This window comes from Amphiprion ocellaris, chromosome 5, assembly GCF_022539595.1.
Source record: "Amphiprion ocellaris isolate individual 3 ecotype Okinawa chromosome 5, ASM2253959v1, whole genome shotgun sequence".
NCBI lineage: Eukaryota > Metazoa > Chordata > Actinopteri > Pomacentridae > Amphiprion > Amphiprion ocellaris.
This window is the reverse complement of record NC_072770.1, coordinates 17,925,639-17,948,793: the sequence shown is the minus strand read 5'-3', so window position 1 is coordinate 17,948,793 and position 23,155 is coordinate 17,925,639. Positions and strand designations below refer to the sequence as shown.

Below are 23,155 nucleotides of genomic sequence, written 5' to 3'. Positions count from 1 at the left end.
ATGTCCCCTGGCCGTGCTGACTGGACGCCTCTGTGCAGCTGTGGGGATGTGCGGGTCTGTGTGTGTGTGTGAATGTGTGTGTGTGTGTGTGTGTGTGTGTGTGTGTGTGTGTGGGATGCAGAGGGAGGTCAGGTGACAGGCCATTTGTCTCACAACACACAGAGACACACACAAATATGTGGCTTAACTTAGGGTCTTACTTGTCATTTCAAAGAGTCGCGTTTAGTTGCCATGGAATCTCGGACACAACAGAACGGGTTCCCATCTTTGGAGCAGTTTCTTAATAAATCACCACCGAGGAAATAACATCTTGGTCATATTTAGAAATCTACAATAAACTCACGCCTTTTTTTTTTGCTCTCTGACATTATAGAAGGAATACTTTAGGGCAAATTTGCTGGTGACATTTCATCATGTTTGTTGATTAGATGTTGACAGTTTAATTACTCTGCTAAATGCATAAATTAAAATATACACACAGCATGCATTTATCCATAATTCCCCCTTCCGGTTTGAAGTGTAAATTAGGAAACAGTGGACAGAGGGAGGACAGAAGCAGCTATTTATTGTTCTTCATCTCCCTCCTGCAGCAGGGGGCAGCTGGCCAGCAGCAATCAGGCCTGTCCCCCATAGGCATCTTCTGGCTACCAGCTGGGAACAGCTGGTCTCCCCTTCTGCTACCAGTGGACCTGAGCCCTGCTGGAAGTCCTGGAAAGGAGAGGACCTTATAGGATCTGACAAACAGGCAATATTCCCCCATAGAAAGGTTCTGCTAATGAAGAGGCTCCATTAGGCCACATTTACAGTTTCTATAGAGGTGCGTCTATTGTTTGGTCCAAGAGGGGAGCTATAGCCAAGGGGCTCTTTAGGACAATGGAGCACCTCAACAGGTTGAGCTGCCAGTTTTACCACAGCCCCAGCACCAGGTCGGTGTTAACTGACCAATTGTGTGACATCAGTGGCAAACTGTTGCTATACTTAAAGAAGCAGAGGGAGGGGTGAGGTGGGAAAATGGTGAAATAGTTGCTGGTGGTGCTGGAGGTGATGACCACCGGATGGAAAGGGGACTCTGGCATTATTAGATTTGCAACAAGCCGTAACACTGTCTCCCATTGTGTATCCCTCCACCCCTGCCCTCCCCCAAGCCCCTAACCGTAGAGAAGACTACCAGTCCCCCCTGAACACCCCCCCCCACACGCACACGCACACGCACACACACACACACACACACACACACACACACACACACACACACACACACACACACACACACACACACACGCACGCACACACACACACACACACACACACACACACACACACTCACACTCACGCACAGACACTCCCAGCTAAAGCTCTCTCTCCAGGCAATTGCCACTGGAGTGGAAAGTATTCCAGAGCACAATGCCTATGCTCTCAATGGGTGCTTTAGCATGCCACCAGTGCGCTGTCACCAGCAGATGGGGAGCTAATTAGAAGCCATTAAAGGGCTTTGATAGTGTGTGTGGGAACCAGGCGGAGGGAGATGGCCACAGGGGTGTAAAGGAGGGGTGAGCTTTGGGTCCGGTGAATGCACACACACACACACACATGAACACAAGACAGCGAGATACAGAGAGACCAAGCTGTCCCCGCGGCTCCTCCAGGGCCAAGGATGCAGAGCCGTGGACACCTGTGGGGCTTCAAGGATCTCTGTGAGGTTCCGCTGCACACCAACTATCAGATGGCGATAGTGTTCCTGTAACCTGCCCCTGGCTCCCAGGGAAGGGCACCGTCTGCCCACCAGTCTAGGAAAAACACCCAACAGGCGGCGAGGCTCCAGCCGGTCTGCACTGCTGATGACACATCTCTGAACCAGGACTCCCACAGGAAGCGAGGCCTAACCGCCGCTCCTCAGTCATTACCGAGGCTGGGCTGCCCAGGGAGGTGGCAGGGCCACGCCGGGGCAGCACAGGCGGAAACATGCGCAACAAACACCCACAGAAGGTGTGACACAAACTCTTACACTCAGCGCAAACTTCCTCCTCCTGTTCCTGATGATGCAACCAGTCAATCATCATTCAGCCAAGGACAGATGTGACATTGTGGTTGTGGTAACAGTTTTTGTATCTGACACCACGCTCACCCCTCCCAGTCCCATATGAGCCTCTCCACACACCTGCACACAGGTGTGATCATTATCAAGCAAACAGGAAGAGCCTGACTGGGAACTGGAAACTAATCCCACAGCTGTGAGGAGATGGTCTCTGTCTGTGTGTGTGTGTGTGTGTGTGTGTGTGTGTGTGTGTGTGTGTGTGTGTGTGTGTGTGTGTGTGTGTGTGTGTTAGTAAAAATTGTTGAAAACTTGCATGTGGTGCTCTCCTCTCATAATCAAATTCCTCCCCATTTCTTTTCAACAGTGTATCTCAATAATCACACTGAAGTAAAATCCTCTGTCTAAGAAACCGTTTATTCTCATCCGCCATTATTGTACTTTGGTCACTTTCATGTTTCGGGAAGTAGTATGGGCTCGACTTATTGTCCTTGCAGCAATAATAACAGCAGCAAAAGTGTCAAAGCACTAGTGGAATGTCCTATTTCCTCTGAGTGAATTCCTGCACCAGCTTTTCCCCCTTGTGACTTCCTGTAGTGTGCTTTTGTAGATCTATTTGCTGTAGCGATAAAGAGGGCGTATTAGCTAATATGTTTCCCCTCCACCAAATGGAACAATTTATGCTGAAAAACGCTACTGGGAAACTGTTTGTGTGCTGGAGTAAATATAGCCAAGAGACACAATGTCCCAGAAAAAAAAAGGATAAGTGTTGCTTTTCAGCCGTTTGATAGATGCATGATGTTGCGACAGCGCTGACACAGTCGCAGATTTAAAAGTCATAATCAGCTCACATATAAAGAGTCCACTGGGAAATGAATTGTGTCAGCGACGAAGGAGGGAAGGGGAGCTGAGAGAGGGCACTGCCATTCTGTCAGTTAAAATCAGGAGCTAATATGTTTCACTTTTCTTTCCCCTCCTCTGCCTCTTCCCTCTGTCTTCTCTCTCCCCTTGCCTTGATGTGCTGTAAACAGGCTAAAAAGGGCCCAGCTGTGTGGAGTTATTGTTGGTGTCAGTAGGAAGTGCTGATAGCTTTTGCAGCTGAACAAAAGCTGGATGAGGGGAGTGGAGGGGCGCTCCAGACACTGTGGCTCCAGCCTAGATTCTCTCCCACAATCCCTGCACCGCACTCCCATTGTTCTGCCCACCCGGCCTTCCCTCCGCCCTGTCAGCTGCGACCTAGGACAGAGGGGGGAAAAAAGAAAGTTAAAAAAAAAAAAAGTTTTTACAAGCTACTGCAACAGCTAGAAGAAACAGCCGGTGGTAGTTAACTTTGTTACAGCAATACTGACGTTATCGCTGGTACGGTACAACATCTGTGTAGATATAAGCAGCAACTCTTTAAATAGCACTAAAATGTGAAGAGAACAAGCTGTTTAGCGTAAAAACTTTAAAACTATGCAAAAAGAAGTTGATGTAAAGTGTGAATAAGTGGGTGCAATGATATAAATGATATAAATATTACTGCAAATGTTGCTATTGCACAAATATGCATTCAGATCCAATAATGTGGTACAAAAGTAAAAATAATTACAATTATACATGGCAATCTACAGTAATTATATATAGATTGGACAGTAACTTAGCATTTAAATATGTCATGAATTCAATTATTCATCCAGCTTTACTCCTATTTAATTGATATTTTCCCTGTAAAACATTGGAACTGCTTTTAAAATGTGTTGTCTTACAGATTAAAAAACAAAAATCATAGGTCAGCTGCAAAATACTGCTTACACATTAATAATGATAATATTGTACACTCGTCCACCACTTTATTAGGTACACCTGTGAGTTCCAATACAGTCCAACAGCAGTACAGCTTAATGTTTCTGGTATTTTATCCACCCCATCAACATACATAAATGTAATATAATGCACTCTACTACACCACCAGCCCTTACTATGAAGTCAGTAATAAAGACAAAGTAAAATCACTTCTTTGAGAACAAAACGGAAAATAGAAAAGGTTCATAATAGTAGATTTTATAGCAGAGCTGTTGTATTGGGTTACATTAGATATCCCAGGTGTACCTAATAAAGTGGCCTGTAAGTGTATATAACAATATAATACTGACAGGGGCCTTTGTTTTGCTAAATAAATGAAACTCTTTCATTAGCACTGCTGCTTTTACTTTAATGTGGGATCTGATGTGTTGCAAATTTCCGAACTGTAGTTTCAAAAAAAAAAAAGTTTCCAAAAAAAAGTTTCCAAAAATGTTTACTATTTTTGGCTCTTCTTTAAATTATATATATTCATAGGCTTTAACTTGATTAACTTAATATTATGATGCATTAAGCAGTCAGAATATAAAAGTTTCATACATTTTTTGAAGATTCGCAACTTTAAATGAAATTAACCAACAACCTCTGCAATTAAAGTTATTCCTAACAGCCAAGTTGATTATTTCAGTCGCAGTTACTTCCTCACTTTTTACAATGAGTTTTCATATGGTATGTACTTAATTACCATCAAAAAAAGTGTTTTTTTTTTGTTTTTTTTTTTTTAATTGTTTTTGCTGATGTAGTGGCTTTTTAAAGAAACTGATTCAAGTTGTTGGCAGTTAACTTGATTTACTCTAAAATTCAGCTGATCTTTAAATCTTGAAAACAACAACAAATGTGGTTTTAAATTACAAACAATATTTAGCTGATGCAATTACCAGTATTATATTAAATTATGTCAGTCCATCAAAATAACGTTCACAACTTCAAAGACTGGTCTAAATCAATCAGCTAGAAATGTTATCTGCAGCCATGTGGTGGGAATAGGTCCCTGAATGACTTTTTTCTTTAGTGTAAACTGAATTCCTGCAAAAATGGAATAAAATGCATGAATAAAAAATGAGTTTTCAGAAGAGCTTTTTATAGTAACCACAGGGACGGAGAGCAGTGAAAGTGGGCTGTTTGAAGGAATGCAACAGTTATTTTGCGTTAAAATGCGGTAACAACATAATGAGGCGCCTCCCCTCCTTTGTTGCTCCGCTGTTAACCGGCTGACAGCGTTTGCTCTGCAGGTGCGCTGGGCGGTAATCTCATCCCGCTGCTTTAAGGTGATAAATGAACGACAAAGCTCCGGAGCCGGTTTGTTCTCAGGGCTCCGCGCGCCACGCAGGTGAATGGAGCGGCGCGCAGTGCGAAGCTCTCTTGTTTGACGTCTCCATGGAGACCGCCCGAGCGGCGCCAGGCTGACAGGCGTCAAGGCTCCGATGAATGGGTGACGTCACCGCGCTGGCGCCTGCCAGTCTGCTCGGGCTTGTTTGGACAATCTGGGGGGAAGATTCAGAACAGAGCGATGCGATCTGAGTGTGCACACAAGGCTGAGCACACACTGCAGAAACATGTGAAGGAATCCGTGAAGCTGCTGCTCACACTGGGCTCCCTTCAGCACACAGAGCCAGCAAAAAAAGAGACTCTGTGCCTCGAGAAAAAGTGCAATTTTTGTGCGCATAAAGAGAGCTTTGAGTGTAGAAAGGGTTTCAGATTGTGTCCAGGGAGCAGCGGTTTGGGGAAGGACTGCAGCAGTAGTAATGTTCTTTAACTAATGATCATTCCTCGCAGTTCACATATTCTAAACAAACTTCATCATCTTGAACTAATTACAGCTTAATAAAATAAATAAGTGAGTGTTTTCCCAGAATTGTTTGGCCCCTCAGTGTAATTCATTCTCTAACTTTACTGTACCATTGTCATCAACATCTGCAGTACCATCAACAATTGTGAAAGGCAAATCTAGGGCGCTGTGGTAGCCTAATTATCATTAACCATTCATCCTATTCATGCTGTCCCATCCCACACACATTCTCACAGTACATACCCAAGCATTCACCACCCCTTGACTGTCCCCAGGCAATCTACACCTGCAGAGTCCCCAAGCCATGGACAGCTGGATTCCCACATATTACCCATAAAAGACACACATTTGTTTCCATTTGTAACGCCATCCCTCAAACAGATTGTAAATCCCGATAACCAGCCGAACGCGCTCATTGGCTAAGAGGGAAGTTTTGAACCGCCTCATCAATACAAACGACTCATCCCCATTGGTCCAACGCCTTCAAACGGGACAACTCCGACACGCCCCCGCCTTCTTCTGCATTATAAAGCCGAGGAGGTTTGCCCATGTGGATGTTACAAACTGTCAACATTGAATTGCAAACATCTCTAAGAGGAGGAGAAGCCTCATTCCTGAACTACTCTTCTCTTTTTTTTGGAAGCTACACCTCTTACACTAAACAACATGAAGGTTGTCGGATCTACCTGCGCCCTGAAGAGCAAGGTCGGCGGCGAGGACGTGGTGCGGTGCCTGTCCGATCAGAGCCTGACCATCTCGAAGTGCAAGATCCCGCTGCTGGACGAGCAGATGAGCGTCTTTCTCCAGGACATGAACAGCTGCTACAGCAAGCTGAAGGAGCTGGTGCCCACTCTGCCCACCAACAAGAAGGCCAGCAAAGTGGAGATCTTGCAGCACGTCATCGACTACATCTGGGACCTGCAGGTCGAGCTGGACGAGCCGGAGAAAAGCCGCCAGCACTCCGTCGGCAGCGTCCCCCGCACACCGCTGACCACACTGAACGCAGAGATCGCCAGCATCACAGTGGAGGTAAATATCTTGTCCCACATACTGCAGAACGAATCTGATAATATTTCAGTCTCATACAGAGGTGCATGCATCCCTGTAACAGCTGATTTTGAATGTCAGTTGTCGTGCGTAAAAGTTGCTAAGTCCGTGCGTAAAAGCGTCCTTTACGCACGGGTTAGAATGTATCAGCTGTATGCCCATGAAACGCAAATGTACTAATCAATCCACTTTTCTCTCCACGCAGAACGGATGCTCAGATGACAGGATTATGTGCCGTTAAGAGCTCATGGAGCATCGCCCCATCACCCCACAGCGAGCACCGCGAAGAACGAACAAGGCTACTTGATGTGACCACATCAATAAATAAAACCTTGAACTGTGTAGGGACGTTTCAAACTCCCAAAGCTAGCAAAAATACCGTTGTGTGGACATCCTCTGGCAGCGAGGGTCTCTGTCACTCAGGGCTCTCGATTCATCAGAGGGCCCTGAGCTGAGAAGAAGAAGATGACCGGTGGTGTCCAGATATAGACTGGGTTAGCCGGGGGACCAAGACAAGTTCAGTGCAACCAGCATCGCTTGTTGCTTGTAGAGTTTCTAAAGAAAGCTTACGTTTCTGTTACGCTCTTTGTATCTTGTGTAAACCATATAGAGAATTCAACATTTTGTAAAAGAAAAGAAGTTAATTTCTCAGATTCCTGAGCGACAAACTGTATTGTATATTACAATGCCACAGTATGTGAAGATATTGTTTTCTTACAATGTACATTATTGGTGTTTTTATTAAAACAAGACAATTATTTTTGAACACGAATCCTTCTGTGTCACTGTGTCTGTGTGGGGGAGAGACAAAGTTATAAAGTAGTGTCACATCATGAACCTGGGGGGCTTCAGGATAAGTCTCTGCTGGAACTGTGAGAAAGAACGTATTATGGGCTGTTAGAGCCTTATTAGCACTGTGATTAATATGGATCTGAAAAGCTTATCTTGTAGCTTAGTGCCAGGGGAGTGTAAACTGGTTGTCACGAAAAAGTGCTACTCCTACAAGAAGCTGTTAAGTCATTCAGGTAACATAAAACCAAAGCTGGTGGTAAACATAATGGCGCATAGCCAGTTAAATCGGTAATTTGCCTCTCTATGGGTCATTAACGTATCACATTACAAAAGGAAGTCTCACTTTAAAGATCTTGACAAATTTAGGCAGAGTTGGAAATAAACTTTAAAATGAAATCAGTGTTTACAAATGTATTTTATTCTAGAAGATCTAATAGTCTACGTTTATCTGACAAACCCACGAGCAAACATGAAGTTATTCGTGTTATATTAGGAAATAAAGTTTTTTTTCTTCCACTTCATAAAACATCCATTTAAAAATGGCGTTTCAATATGTTCTCGTGTAAATCAGCGACCTTTCTCCTTGCTCTTCTGCCGGCACTACAGGGTTAAAATGGCTTTGGCGAGGCGATTCGTTATAAGATTTATTCTGTCTCCCTGGTGCAATGTTTTTCCCATTTCCCTGCGGTGCGATGCGCACAGCTGCAGCTCCGGCGTGGCCAGTGTGTGATTGTGTTTGTGTGATAGCTTTGTGCCAAGGGCAGGGGAGGGCGGCGGGGCCCAGACTGAGCGGCGCCTCGGCACACCTGGGGAAGTTCAGGTTAAATAGCTCCACATTCCTCAACACACAGCTGATTGAAACATTAACAAACAGTAATCCACGGGCCAGGCCGCAGATGGGCCGGGAACCACGCCAGCTCTGAGAGAGTTGCTCTCGGGTAGAGATTCCCACAGTGCAGTCCTATGCCATAAGTTTGCTATTAATATATACACTTTAAAAAAAAAAACAACAACAGAGTATATATTTATATATAAAGAGACTTACACTGCTGGAGCTGTTGGAGAAGTATCCATAAAAATAGAATGAATAAATACAATATTCCTTTGTGTTTTATTTTTCATAGTGTTGAATCATGTTTGTAATTTTCTCTTCACATACCCAATTATCTATATATCAGATAAAGAATGCCTCTTATGTAATATTGTAGAGCTGTAGAGAAAATAAAGAGCAGTGAGTTGTGGTCTCCATAATGAGTCTGTCCTCAATATTTTATTACCATTAAATCCAATCAGGGGCGAATCGTGGATTTTATAATTACTTCAATCTTAATTATTAATATTAATATTATTTTAAGCCCTGAGTCTATAAATCAAACCTCACGTCGCCTCTTGTAACTCCCTCTGATGCCTAGCGCCACCTTGCGAGTATAAAATGAATTACAGTCACTATTTTTTCCCTGTGCTGCAAAAGAATGAGCCCGTGGAGATATTAGAGACTGCAGCGCCACCTTCTGGTGGAAATATGTATTTTCATTCATACAGAGAAGTCACTTCTAGGGTGTTAGCACTTTGCTGGAGCATGTTTTTTTTTTTTTTTTTTTTTTTCACTTCTGACTGCCTCAAGACAATTTTCAAAGCTACAAAACACACGATCATTCATTGAAAATATGCATCAATATTCAGAATAATAATAATGACAAAAAACTGTTCCAAACACATGTTGCACACAGACAAAGCCATGAGTAATAAAAATGTGTTGGTTTATCTTATATTAAATTTGGCTTTTAAGTTTTTTCTTTCGTTTTTAAAACTTTTGATGTTGGCATAACTTTTATTCTATTCACATTTTACAGCTTTGATAGAATCAGTTTGCATAATATTTAATACTCCTGTTTTTTTTAATGATTTCTATTGATTGTATTGCCTTTTATTTAATTTTTCAACACCTTAGCGAGTCACCAAATATTTTGTCTTACTCAATATTTACTGTCCAGTGTTTTGTCAGTTGCTTGTAAAGCACTTTGCGCTGCATTTATTTTGTCTGAAAAATCACATATGAATAAAGTTTGACTGAACGATTCCACTACAATTACTGGTTACTTTCCAGATTTTGAAAATCCACTTCCAGCCATCCAACCATAAAAGTCGGTAACCCCGAAAATGAGCTAAAATTAGCCACTTTAGCTTAAGCTCGTTTGTCACTCATACTGCACAAACTAAACACACAATTTATCATTTCAAACAACACACTCATGGTTTATTTAGCGTTTGTTGAAGTACTTAAGTTCTACTTTTAGTTAACTTTTGTATGTTCAACATTAAGTTTTAAATTGTATTAACCTTTTCTTTGTTTTACCGGTTCTGAGGTATCCAGGTTTCTTCTGCTGTGATCATCTGGCAGGATTTGGGCAAAAGTTGACTACAGGTGAGCAGCAGGCTTTTATACCAGAGCTGCCCATCAGGTTAAACCAACTGGCTGCAACTTCAAAGAGGGGCAGGTTTTTTAAAATTTGAATAATTTATTATTCATTTGGTGTGTTGGGTATTTAGGCATATTTTGGCTTTGTTTAATATTGTTCCTTCTGAATAAGTAGGAAAACTGTGCTGTTTTGTGGTCTTTGTAGTTAGTTTAGGTGCTGGTGTTTTATGTCTCCCCTATTATGTTCATTTGGTCTGACCAGGAAGTATATTGGGCCCATTTGTTCATGGAGCGAGTGTTGGTTTATCAGTGAAGTTGGTTTGCTGTAATATTTTATGTTTTTGTTATAGCCTTAGTTAGTGATGGCTGATCGAGGCTTTGTTGAAGCTTCGACACTTCATTCAAAACATGGTTCATTACTCGAGGCCCCAATGACACACAGTGCTCGAGTAGGACATCTAGTGGTCAATAATATGAAGTGCAATCAAGACGTGGTCGTTGGTTCATGGATTGTTTTGGATTTGATTCGCCATGCACACATTCCTGTTTGACTACACTAGATGATTGTATGGGTTGTAGTGGACACAAAAATAATATTACTAGTAATAATAATGACAATAACTATTGAAGAGCACGTTTCTTATTTCCCATGTTTGTCTGTATCCCTATATACTCTTTGCTTATATTCTGTGTTATGAAACATTTAAACGGTGCTGCTACATTCATGAGATGCTCTACAAATACAGACTGATGTCATTTTCACATGGGGCTGGTGCAAATAAAGATTTTATGGATTATTATGGATTTTGGCAAAGTATGTCTTGGGGTTTATTGGTAAAGAGGTCAGTAAAGAGGGTGTGCTTATGTAACTGGTTATGAGGTTTTATTGAGAAATAATTTATCAACAGTTTTGGGACCACTGTTCCCTCTAAGCTGAGCGCGATACTTTTTTTTTTTTTTTTTTTTTTGCAAATTTATCATCTATTTTTTTTTTGCCATTTTCGAGTTTTTTTTAACTTGAGTCTCGACTCGATCGTTTTTCTCAGGAGGTTGGACTTTAGCCTTTGTGCTGGAGGGTTGAACCCTCAGTTCCAAGACTTTCAAAGCCTCCAGACCTCCCGAGTCCTCAGGACCTGAGCTTTCACACAGTCTGAGGGCTGAAATTTTCTAAGTCCCACAGTAGTTCTCTGTTAGATTGAACTTCCAGACAGTCCAAGGACTGATATCTTCTAAGTTCCTGAGTAGTTCTCTGTTAGTTTGAACCTTCAGACAGTCTGAGGACTGAAATCTTAAAAGTTCTTGAGTAGTTCTCTGTTAGTTTGAACCTTCAGTCTGTTAATGTTTCGATTAAATCTTTAAGGTTTTTCTTTTTAAATGTTTTACCACCTTTTAATGTTTAATTTTCTTTTTAAATACTTCCTTGTATTTTCAGTGTAATTCCTATTTGAACTTTTATTGTCTTTAAGATATAATTTTCTAATTAAACATTTAATTTTTTAATTAAATGTTTTGTCTTTTTTGGCCTTTCATTGGATAGGTGTAGTGAGAAACAGAAAACAGGGGAGAAGAGTCGGGGGAAGACTTGCAGTAAAGGACCACTAGCGGGACTCGAACCCGGGACGCTGCGTCGGGGACCAGCCCCTGTACATGAATCACCCGCTTAACCCGTTGAGCTATATGGGTACCCATGTTTTGTCTTTTTAAGGGTTTAATAATCTGATTAAATGTTTTGCATTTTTAAAAATGTTTAACATTCTTCTTGTTTAATTGTATTTTTTAAATGTTTAATGATGGAAAATACTTTATCTGTAATTTCTAATATTTGTATTTTAAAAATTTTGTTTAATTTCATAATGACATGTATTGTATGTTGTTGAATTATCTCATTCAATATTTTGTCTGTTTAATAGTATGTAATGTAATTTAATGTTTAACTCTATTAAACAGACAAAAATATTGAATGAGATAATTCAACAACATACAATACATGTCATTATGAAATTAAACAAAATTTTTAAAATACAAATATTAGAAATTACAGATAAAGTATTTTCCATCATTAAACATTTAAAAAATACAATTAAACAAGAAGAATGTTAAACATTTTTAAAAATGCAAAACATTTAATCAGATTATTAAACCCTTAAAAAGACAAAACATTTAATTAAAAAATTAAATGTTTAATTAGAAAATTACATCATAAAGACAATAAAACTTCAAATAGGAATTAAACAGAAAATACAATGAAGCATTTAAAAAGAAAACTAAACATTAAAAGGTGGTATATGTACATATAATTTAATGTAATTTAATGTTTAACTCTATTAAATAGACAAAATATTGAATTAGATAATTCAACACGATACAATACATGTCATTATGAAATTAAACAAAATTTTTAAAATACAAATATTAGAAATTACAGATAAAATATTTTGCATAATTAAACATTTAAAAAATAAAATTAAACAAGAATATTAAACATTTAAAAAAATGCAAAATTTAATTAGATTATTAAACCTTTAAAAAGACAAAACATTTCATTAAAAAATTAAATGTTTAATTAGAAAATTACATCTTAAATTTCTTAAATCTTTTAACAATAAATTTTTAAAAAAGTTTTATTGTATTATTTTTTTGTTTGATTTAATTGCTTTTTGTTATGTAGTTTATTTCTTTAATCTTCTTTTTCTGTCAAGATTTTAACCCCAACCTTAAAAATGAAATAAACCCTTAAATCACACTGAAAATACTTCTGTTGTCACAATCATGAGTTAGTCAATTATTCAGTTTATCAATTCAACTTTATTTGTTTAGCACCTTTTACACAGATGACAAAACTAAACAAGCAAAGAGAAAAAACTATGATTAAAACTCAAAAACATAAAAAAAAAAAAAAAAAAGATTTAACATGGTAATAAAATATGTTGTGTCCAGGGGATAGAGGGAGTTTATTGAAGTCTTCTTGGGCTCACATGGGAAATCATTTAAAATATAAACTTGATATTCAGTCTAAGGAAACTGCAGAGTGACAGAAGAACCAACAATATCTCCTGTTTTCTCCTTTAATGAGTCGATTCTTCTTGTGCTTTCAGACCAAAGAACTACAGACTCTTCACAACCTGCTCAAACTCTTGGTACAGGACCTCACCACACGGGTCAAGAAGGTTTCCGTCTCATTTCTACTCTGAAGATCACCTTCTCCTGCTCAAACTGCTGACAAATGTTTCTGCTGCTCTAAAGTCTGGTCTCCAGAACTTCCTAAAAACTCTCAAAGTCTCTTCTGCTGCAGGTTGCTTTGTAGAACTGTTGCAGAAAACCTCACTAAACCATATGGAGGGGCCTCAAGATAGTCGTCCAAATGAAACCGTACAAAAACCAAACTAACACAACCCAAACACTAAAGTCTCCTGCAGCCTACCAGAGAAGCTCTGAGAACAGAGAATCAGGACAGGAACTCTTACCTTCTGGACAACCAACGTTGGTTCACAAACAAGAATACAGAATATGTCTGACCAAAAACCTCTAAAGACTCACTACAGCCAAGATAAAGACACAACTCAGCTGCACCAAATCCACTAATCACTGCACACATTAGCACCATGTGCTAACTGTGGCTAAAGAACCACATTTACCAAGACAACTATCCAGTACAAAGCCCTAAAACACACCAAGAAACACATTAAAGATGATTTTACTGCTGGAAGCTGCAAGCCAACGTCTAAAGAACAAACTAAGGCAACAGAGCCAAACCCGGTTCAATGGTGAAGAGAAGCAGAGGAAATGTTTGTCTGCAGCCACATAAAGCAGGAAGACACTGAGCTGCTCAGGTGTTCCTGATAACACCAAGCAGCCACCTGGACAGCCAATAGGAACACAGCCACCTGGACAGCCAATAGGAACACAGCTTCCTGGAAGTCCAGAGGGCTGGCTTAGTGAAGGAAATTTAGTTTAAAGTTGAAGCAGAAAGTTAATAAAGAAAGTTGAAAACCACCTTCTGATCCCTGAAATCTCTGAGTTTTCACACAAAGAACACCTGAATATGTCAAACTGGTTCCATAGTAGAACCATCATTGTAAAAACGTCATAGTATGGTGTGTTGCTCAAAAAACATTAGGACCCGGCTGTCAGGGGACAAACATGTAAGAAACATGAGAACAGAGAGAACCCAACCAGTAGGTCACAGTTTATCATCCCCCAGTCATCTCCTGAAGTCCATATGGTGAGAGACATCAGTATCTGGTTGTTAATTTACCAGAGGATGCTTATAATCATGCTGATGTGGTCTGTACTCTACAATATTTTAGTGACTCAATAAATGCCTAAGTTGTTTTTTTTAAAAATGCTTTTTAGTTTTTAATAAACATTTAACAGCCTATATGTAATCAATAAGTGGCCTTTGCCTATCTTAAGAAAAATTCACTCAGAACTCTGATATGTTAACAGTACTAAATAAATCAATAAATACATGCATATACACAAAAATAAGTTAATACATTAACTGTGTTAAGATAAGATTTAGATTTTTTTTTAAAAAAGTTGTTTATGTTTTTGCAGAATCCAGTATTACTCACTGGTTGGTCATTACATTTTATTAGTTTGATTTCACTGTTTAAAATGATGCCACCTCTTTTCAGACAGAACCTGTGATAATAAAACAATACAAAATTTTTAGTTCCGTGTTAATAAAGCACTTAAAGCTTTAAGTATGGCTAAATGCTTTTTTCAGAATTAAATATATGACTCCTTAGGTGGTAGTGGCCCCAAGTTCAGTAAAGTTGGAAAGATATTCACAGATTCGGACTTCCAGCATCAATAACTCGTTAGATATAGGTTGTCAAAACATAAACGGTGCCTCTTTCCCATTGTTGCAAGGCAGACAATGTGCTACAAGCCCAGTTTTATCAAAAGTAGCTGTCTTTCAAGCTACAGGAATAACATTGGTGTCTATGGAGTGAACAGGGTCCGTCTGCAATTTGAAGAACTGCTGCAACAGTAAAGAGAGACAAATATTCAATAACTTCACTCTTATACATTGTAGTGTCACTAAAATCACTGCAGCCTTCAACTGGCTCCTGTTGACAAAGTGTTTTAACAGAAATGTAAATGCTGTAATTTGATTCTTTTAATGAACCATGTAACTTGAATGGATGTGATGCTGGTGTGACCACAGTGCACACGTCTGATGTTGGTCACAGTGGTCCAAGGGACGCTCAGGGAGTTTGTGTGTTTGCTCAGACTCAGGAAAAATTAGAGGGAACATTGTTTGGGACTCAAGCAGTTCCTTCTTTTACTCACTATCTCCCCAGCCTTAGAAAAAAAACCTGTTCACACGGCACAGATGAGGCTGAGGTACACAGGAAATGTTTGGCTCCATTGTACAAGTTTGGGTAAACAGTTTTGTGGGTTGCACAGTAAGCCAGTGGGTCTGCCGTTCTTTCTACAATTGCATTCGCTGTGGCGCTTTGCATTTGCCAGGCTCTACTTGCGTCTTCGTCTAATAGGCTCCACAGTTGAACTGAAAAATATTGAAGATCATCATCATCAGAAATGTCAGTCATTCCCTATTCAGAAGAGAAAAAGAATACCTGTGGAAGGTGCTGCTGGTGGTGGAGGACGAGGCTGTGGTGGTGCTTGTGACGTAGATGACTGCTGCTTGGTATTCTTTATGTTAATTGTTGTGCATTCTGTTGGTACAACCTTAATAATGACCTCAAAGTGTAAACTCTTTCCAAGTTTTCTACTTTATAATACAGTGCAATATTGAAAATCAAAGACTGGCAGCTTTTCTTCTGCTAGAATATTAGAAAAATGTTAATGATTCATTCCTCCATTAGTTTCAGTCAATAACCTGACAGCAGAAGCCTTCATCTGTTTTGTTTGATCAAACTAATTACTTTGTTACTGCAGTATATCGGCTGATATTTACTGTTACCAGACTGGAAACTCCGCAAATTAAAAAGAGGCATCACTGCTCATAATCAGAGTAAGAAGATAATTGGACACCCAGAGTCAAGACTGTTTAAATAGAAATTTGTATTTACATAAATTTCAACATCAACAGAAAAAAATCTGTAATATACATCCTGTAAAATGACAGCTTATCTTACCTCCAAACAAAGAAAAAAACAGAAACAAACCAAATGATCTCTTGCCTCTTTTGCACTTCATTCAAACTCTACAAAGTTCCTTTTTCCTGAAGTAACAAAATCTGGACATAAAATGAAGTTGTTTTCCTGAAAAATAGATGAGATATTGATATGTCTTTAAGTGGATTTCATTCCATTGGTATTCCTCCATCACAGCGAGACATGCTTTCTTTTGCGAGCGTAAAAAAACGTTCTGCTGTGGGGTTGAGAGTTTCCAGTCCTCTTCGCACTGCGCCGATAGCTTCCCACTGTGGAACAAACTATCACGTCGATAACCATCCTACGCTTTTACAGATGTACACGTGTACCCATTTACCATCAGAATAATATAACACATATCATAAAAAATGTACACCAGAAACCTCAGAAACTATACAGATGTGGAAAAATATCTTTGGATTGCGCATGTTGAAAAGGTAGATTCAGCGAGTTGATAACAGTCAAAAGAACATGATGAGAATGGAGATACACTTGACAGAGCCGGCGGGAGAACACTGCGAGAACCAGGCTTCTTGGTGAACTGAGGGATCTGTACAGTGCAGCCTTCACTGTACTGCAGACAAACCCCACGCAGCTCACCTCACGCCGAACCCCACGAAACCTTTTCATTTATGTGGTCAGCGTCTCCATGTCCTGACAGAATAAACGTTCCCCAACGTCCAATAAAACGTCTGATGCCGTCACACCGAACACATCAGATGCTCATCACAAGTAAAAAGTGCCTTGCTAAAACATGAAATACATAATTTTTTGGAAAATTAAAACGGATTCAGAAAATGACAAACAAGGGGAATGGACACCCAGACGCGCCTGCAATATTTGCAAAAAGCATAAGAAATAGTTAATCAACCAAATCAGTATTGACCTATGGGACACAAAAATACAACCAGGTCTCATACTTTGTGCAAGAATGGGCCTTTAAAAAGCACGTTTGATATATTTTGTAGAATATTTACAATTCATATTCACAGAGGACATGAGACATCTAATACTGCAGTACCATTTGCTTGCTTATAACAGGGATTATGATGCTCAGTTATAGTCTAAAGCATAGAGGCGAGAGTTATTGCTCCGATCTGCATAACATAGTAAACTGTGTGCTTATAGCTTCCACTGACTTTTAAGAATGAGGCGCATCCAAAGGATAAGAATAGAAAAAAAAAAAAAGAAAAGAAACCCATTGTTGTGAAGGCATTGAATCTCTAGTAAGGCTGTAATGATGAAGAAATATTGCATCAATCTTTTTCCGCACAGAAGCCTCCAGGTAAAGTGCAGCCACAGCCAGTTGTACCGTAGTCCTGTTCTGCATCCTGGCTGTGACGCTGAATACTGCCCGACAGCTTCAGGTCAGTCACCTGAACACAGAAAAACACACACACACACAGCTATTTTATGTTTGTGTGTGTGTGTGTGTTTGTGCAAGGTGTAAAACCTAGCACGAATTAGTCCTCCACATTCTCCAGGGCGAACAGTGTGTTGTGCTGAGTCTTCTGTGTCACATTTTATGCTGGGCAATTCCTACAGTGTGGGTGTATGTGTGTTTGTGTATCCAGTTCGATCTGCCACAGCTGAAAGGGTCCAGATTTCGTAGTCCGCCACAGATCCTCAGCAATACTTCTGCAGATATGGAAAAAAAAAAGATATGTAAGCCTTAGTAGAAGTTCTCAAAACAGAATCTGTCATAAAATGTGAAATATTGTTCATCAGGTGTTCAAAACACCAGTTAAACCTCATTAAAGTCAACTGAATTCCTTTGGACTGGCTACCTGATCAGGTCCCATTGGTATTCTTCCCATTCCCATAGGGTTCATGCCCATTTGGCCCTGCATCTGTCCTTGCATTTGGGCCATCTGTCCTGCACCGGCCCCACTGACCGGCCCTGGTCCACCCATGGAGTTGTTCATCATCATAGGTCCAAAATGGCCCTGGCTGCCCTGCTGGGGGAACTGTTGCTGGGGGTATGAGCTGGAAAAGCACAAACATTTTAGAAACCTCACACAGGGATAAGCCTCTATGAGCGTGGTGCTAAAATGTATTTAAAACTGCAAACCTACACTTGAATAACTCAACAATAATGCTTTTCTCCACAAAGCGTGATGCTACGTACTTGTTTCGTGGCATGCCACCCTGCGGCCAGCCTTTCATCTCTCCAGACGGGTACATGTGCCCTCCCTGTGGGTTTCCCTGCATCCCTGGCACCATGGTGTTCTGTGGAGGACCTCCCATTCGTCCTGGAATCATATTTCCCGGTGGACTGCTACCTGGAGCCATGAATGATGAGTCCCCCTGCTGGTTCATCCCTGCAAGTACAACAACAGCAATGAGAGAACAGTCACGAGTGTGACACTTGAACATCCATGAGGAAATGATACAGGTGGCTCCGTGTCCTGCAACTCACCATAGTTACCTCCATAGTTGAAACCCTGCTGTCCAGGCTGGTTCATGGGGGGGCCTCCCATGGGGCTGTCCATGCCTCCTGGTGCTGTGACATTAGGAGGAGGACTGAAGCCTCCTGCTGCCCCCTGACCCTGACCCCCCTGTTGCTGCATCAGCATCATCATGCGCTGCCTCCTCATCTGCATGGTCATCATCTCCCTGTTGCGCTGAGCCATCATCTGAACATTTGGGAAACCAGGCTGCAGATGAACATCACACTTTATGTTAATTAGGTAAATGAAGATTGGGGTGCCTTTTTATAAAAGTGGCAAGTGAATGCACCTTAAATCATGTATTAAGTGCTGACTACATACCTGACCACTCATGCCTGCAGGCTGCATGCCCGGTTGCATGCCTGGACGCATGGCAGGGTTTCCCCCAGGGGCATTTTCCATCTTAATGCCTTGTCGTGTCTGGTTCATAAACTGTCACATGAGAAAAGATAATGACAGGTCTTCATGTCATGTTCATAAATAAAACACCCAAGAAGACACACTCATGAGAAACAATTTGGCCTGCTGTATTTTTGATATTGCAACATGGAAGTGCACTTTCAGCGTGAATATTATCTGTGCGTGTCAGTGTGATCACCTGCTGTCCCTGTAGTCTCTGCTGTAGTTGCAGTCGAAGAGGTTTGGTTGCAGTCATCATGCGAGGTCTCGTCATGTTTGCCCGGGGGTTGCCCATACCCCCCATGCCTGCCATCCCTGGGAAGCCCCCTGTCTGGCCCATCTGATTCATCATGGGGTTGAAGCCTCCAGGAGACTGGCCTTGCATTGTGTTGCCGCCATAACCGGGCTGCATGCCCATAGAAGGGGGTCCTGGAGGGCCCGGGTAGCCCTGGCCATACATTGGTTTTTGGTCCATGCCTATAGAGGAGTCCGGCCCTGGGAAAGGCTCTGATGGAGGACACTGGCCCTGGCCTTGATCCTGGCCCTGCTGGTGGCCTTCAGGTCCCGGCGGCTGGTGCACAAAGACGTTGGGTGTTTAATTAAGCTATAAACTGTGTACAACAACAAATCAAACACCTAAATCAACAGCATGAGAAGCACAAGCATCAAATCAGGCAGAGCAAGCATCTACAAAACTTTGGAAACATATATTTGTACCTAATCCAGTTTAAAATTCATGAGGTAACCTTACTATATTAAGCGCTGTGAGATGACATATGCTTTGAATTTGTGCTATATAAAGAAAGTTGAATAGAACTGAATTAATAACATTGACTATGAGCTAACAGTTTAATGGTTACAGCACTGGTAATTGGAGATACAAAGTGTCTGACATAACATATCTTATACCTGGCGTACTATTTCAGGGATGCCTAGAGCTCGATCTATTTCCTGCAGAGCTATGACATCGGCAGTGTTGAGCAGAGAGTCCAGCTGGTCCAGAAGTGCCCGTTCATCACTTGGGCCCTCGCTGTTGGTTAGGGGCCCCAGTAGCTCATCCAGGGGGTGTGCAAACGGTTCTCTAAAACAATAAATGACACACGACTTGTTAAGTCACCTCAAAAAAGGACAGACTGTTCAAATCAGATTATGAACTTAGCGTGAGCTCTATCAAGTTAGAAGTGATCTGCAATGACATGGCTGAAACTGGTGCCAAGGGTTTACCTGTTTGTGTTACTCTGTTGTCTGTCCATTCCCATGGCAGAGTCTGGCCAGGAGGGGGACTGAGGTGGGGGTCCATGTCCACCAAATGGACTCACTCCCATATTGGCTTCATTGGGACCTACAGAGGTGAGAGCAGGTGGTGTATGTTGAAATACAAAGGATTTCTTATTTCAATTCAGATATTTACAACATGGAACACACGTTCATACTATACAGCAGAGACAGTGACATACCCATATCCATGAGTTGCTGCTGCAGCATTGACCTGGTGTTTCCAGGTGCACTGTTGGAGCGATTGATCATGGGTCCTCCCACTGGCCCAGAGCGAATCATGCCGGGGTTTCCTGGTCCAGCCACAGCGCTGCTGCCAGACCTCGGCATCCCCCACTCCCCTGGCCCTGCCATGGGAGGGCGCTGATGAATACCCATACCTCTGACCATACCTCCTGAAACACACAAAAACCATAGACAGCCTCATCAATAAGCTTAGTAATACAGTGAAATCAACACCCTATAATCCTGTAAAATGTTTTAAGTAGTATTGAAAAACAAACATTTCCATGCTGCCTATTCTGTGGAACTAATGTGTCATAGAAAACCTGGGAAACTTGAGAATAAGAAGGAAGTGTTTAAGTTACTTGTTGGATTGGCCCGGGGTGGACACACACCCATGCCTCCATGAAAGCCATTGGGCATAGGTCCAGGTCGAAGAGGAGCATCAATCATCTCTTGTTTGACCAGTGTGGGACAGGGGACGTTTCTTCTTGTAGTCAGCCCACCTCCTACTGCTCCCTCTCCACCCATGGGCTTAGCATCCATGGACAAAGCTCTCTGATAGGCTCCACGTTGAGCTGGAAGCATCGGACCTCTCTCCCCATCTGAAATACACGTAACAGCCGGTTTAAGATACCTTTACACACTCAGAATTGATGACTGCCAGTGACTAAAGAGGACACACAGTGTTAGTAGAAGATCTAAATATACTTTACAATTGACCTGACTGACTTACCATGTAAACTGTCAGAAATAGCTCCCTGTTTGTTTCCCACTTCCTTTCCAGCTCTGGAGTCTGGTTCGGGGTAGAAGCCAGAGTTGTTCCTCGGGACACCCAGAATGGTCTCCAGGGTTTCCGTCTGAACCATCAAAAAACAAGAACAATCAAAAACAATGTCTGACTGGCTATTTTAAACTACACCTGTAACTGCATGCATGTCAAAAAAGATTTTGAGGTTAAGTTCTACCTCATCAGATGGCTCCAGCTTGACCTTGCCGTCCATGCAGTGGGGGTTTGAGCTGGTGACCCCTGGACCCTGAGCTCCTCTCCCATCCAAATCTTCCAGCTTTGGCTTCACATCACCAACTTCTTTAGAGTCGTCTTTATTGAGGAGGTACTGAAGGAGGGCGCGTGCTTTCTCCTTCTTGGAACTGTTCTGCTCCTGCTTTGATTCTGATCCCCTCACCCCTCCAGCGGCTGCAGGCCCTGGCTCTGGTGCCCCTGAGTCCAAGCTGCTCTTCCCTGTAGCCTCAGCTGTGATGCGAGCCACTTCATCAGGAGTGTTCCCATTCTGCAAGAGCTTGTGGAGGATTTTGTGCTTCTCCTGCAGAGACTGACTTTGTAAATGTCCTGTGCCACCAGAGGAGGACACAGAGCCATGGTTCCCGCTTGTGGAGGAGGAGACCCCTGTTGAGGAGGAGGGACTGGTGACCCCAGCTGTTCCATCCTTAGCCTCAGGCGTGGAGCTCGGCCCAGAGCTCGGCGGGTGATTGGGTGGTACCAGCTCATCTGTAGGGGAGGTGAGTAGCTGCAGAAGCTTCTTGTGGTATTTACTGTCAGGGACCCGTCGGCTGGATTCTCCTCCACCCAGACCTGCCTCTCTGCTGGCCTGGCTGTCTGGTTTGTCAGGAGGACCCTCACTGGTGGGGGTGTGTGGAGGCTGCTGAGACTGCTGCTCTCCACCAGCCCCCAGTGAGCTGCCTGGGCTCTTGGAGTCAGAGTAGGCTGGGGGGCCTGGTTTACAGGGTCCTCCTGCAGCTTGATTGGTAGAATTGATGCTCGGTGAGCTGTCAGGCTTGTGAGGAGGAGGAGAGGTGAGTGGGGAGGGCATTGGATTGCCCACTCCCTCACTGATGGCTTGGAGGGCATTCAACGAGCTGCTAGAGAAGCTGGTTCCTCCTCCTCCAGAGTTACCAGCATTAGTGGAGCTCAGGGGGGAGTTCATACCTGCAAAGGACACAAACAGAGGCCATTTGTAAATATCAGAAAACATTTGAGTTAAGGAGTGATTATTAGCATATTGAATCTTGCTGATGGTTCTCGAGAGTCCTAAAAATAAACATTTGGCTCGTACCTCCGGGAGAAAAGGGGCTGGCACTCGTCTTGGGGCTTCCTCGGACTCTGGGTGAACCCATGACATTGTGTGGAGGACCGCTGATCCCTGGACTGGCCTGAGGAGGGCTGGTCATTCCCATACCGTACCCTCCACCTCCAGGTCCACCTCCGCTTCCGTGGAACTGACCCATCTGCTGATGCTGGTGCTGCTGCTGCTGCTGCTGCTGATGCATGCTGTGATGTCCCACCTGATTCATCTGGTTCATGGATCCCATTTGGTTCATTGAGTTCATCTGGTGCATGGAATTCATTTGATTCATCTGATTCATTTGACCCATGCTGTTCATCTGATGCATGGAATTCATTTGATTCATCTGATGCATTGGATTCATCTGATGCATGGGATTCATTTGATTCATCTGGTTCATGGGATTCATGCGGTTACCCCCAGTGTACGGAGGCCCTCCTCTTTGTTGCATGTTGCCCTGTTCAGCCATGCCGTAGCCCCTGTTCATGCCCATGCCACCTCCTGGGCCCATGTTCATTTGCTGGTTGGGGTTGTTTACACCCATATTTTGAGGCCTCATGCCACCACCCTGGTTCCCACGATAACCATTGTGCTCCCTACACAAAAATACAAATAGCAATTATTAAAAACAGAACAGAAGTTAACCTCTAAAATGCAGTTTCTTCAAGTTTGGTGA

At 42.2% G+C, this 23,155-nt stretch overlaps 2 protein-coding genes and 1 long non-coding RNA gene across 5 annotated transcripts in view; 1 reads left to right on the top strand and 2 right to left on the bottom strand.

Moving 5' to 3' along the window:
- Positions 1-2,430: 2,430 nt before the first annotated feature.
- LOC129348856 (uncharacterized) lies at positions 2,431-6,005 on the bottom strand. Its single transcript, XR_008601579.1, has 2 exons — positions 5,907-6,005; positions 2,431-3,268 (listed from the first exon to the last, which is right to left on the bottom strand). It is a non-coding gene; the product is annotated as an uncharacterized LOC129348856 (long non-coding RNA).
- A 216-nt stretch (positions 6,006-6,221) lies between these two features.
- id1 (inhibitor of DNA binding 1, HLH protein) lies at positions 6,222-7,482 on the top strand. Its single transcript, XM_023269515.3, has 2 exons — positions 6,222-6,692; positions 6,916-7,482. The coding sequence occupies exons 1-2, from the start codon at positions 6,330-6,332 to the stop codon at positions 6,949-6,951; spliced, it is 399 nt and encodes a 132-aa protein (XP_023125283.1). The 5' UTR covers positions 6,222-6,329; the 3' UTR covers positions 6,952-7,482.
- An 8,456-nt stretch (positions 7,483-15,938) lies between these two features.
- The window catches only part of LOC111579940 (nuclear receptor coactivator 3-like), a 32,438-nt gene continuing 25,221 nt past the window's right edge, over positions 15,939-23,155 (bottom strand). Inside the window, exons 11-23 of one of the 3 annotated variants that reach the window (XM_035955914.2) lie at positions 22,471-23,075; positions 21,364-22,343; positions 21,132-21,255; positions 20,761-21,000; positions 20,356-20,568; positions 20,123-20,240; positions 19,808-19,979; positions 19,098-19,469; positions 18,821-18,931; positions 18,478-18,706; positions 18,178-18,370; positions 17,837-18,035; positions 15,939-17,687 (exon numbers count right to left, since the gene is read on the bottom strand). In XM_035955914.2, the coding sequence (XP_035811807.1) occupies positions 17,676-17,687; positions 17,837-18,035; positions 18,178-18,370; positions 18,478-18,706; positions 18,821-18,931; positions 19,098-19,469; positions 19,808-19,979; positions 20,123-20,240; positions 20,356-20,568; positions 20,761-21,000; positions 21,132-21,255; positions 21,364-22,343; positions 22,471-23,075 (3,568 nt within the window). In that variant the 3' untranslated portion in view covers positions 15,939-17,675. Of the gene's footprint in view, positions 17,688-17,836; positions 18,036-18,177; positions 18,371-18,468; positions 18,707-18,820; positions 18,932-19,097; positions 19,470-19,807; positions 19,980-20,122; positions 20,241-20,355; positions 20,569-20,760; positions 21,001-21,131; positions 21,256-21,363; positions 22,344-22,470; positions 23,076-23,155 lie in introns of all 3 variants that reach the window. The other 2 variants (XM_023287479.3, XM_023287478.3) reach the window with 2 other exon arrangements.

Excerpts from the sequence above, each read along its gene's own strand:
- id1 (XM_023269515.3), top strand. The coding sequence starts at position 6,330 with ATGAAGGTTGTCGGATCTACCTGCGCCCTGAAGAGCAAGGTCGGCGGC. Across the intron at positions 6,693-6,915 it reads TCGCCAGCATCACAGTGGAG|AACGGATGCTCAGATGACAG; the intron begins GTAAATATCTTG and ends CTCTCCACGCAG.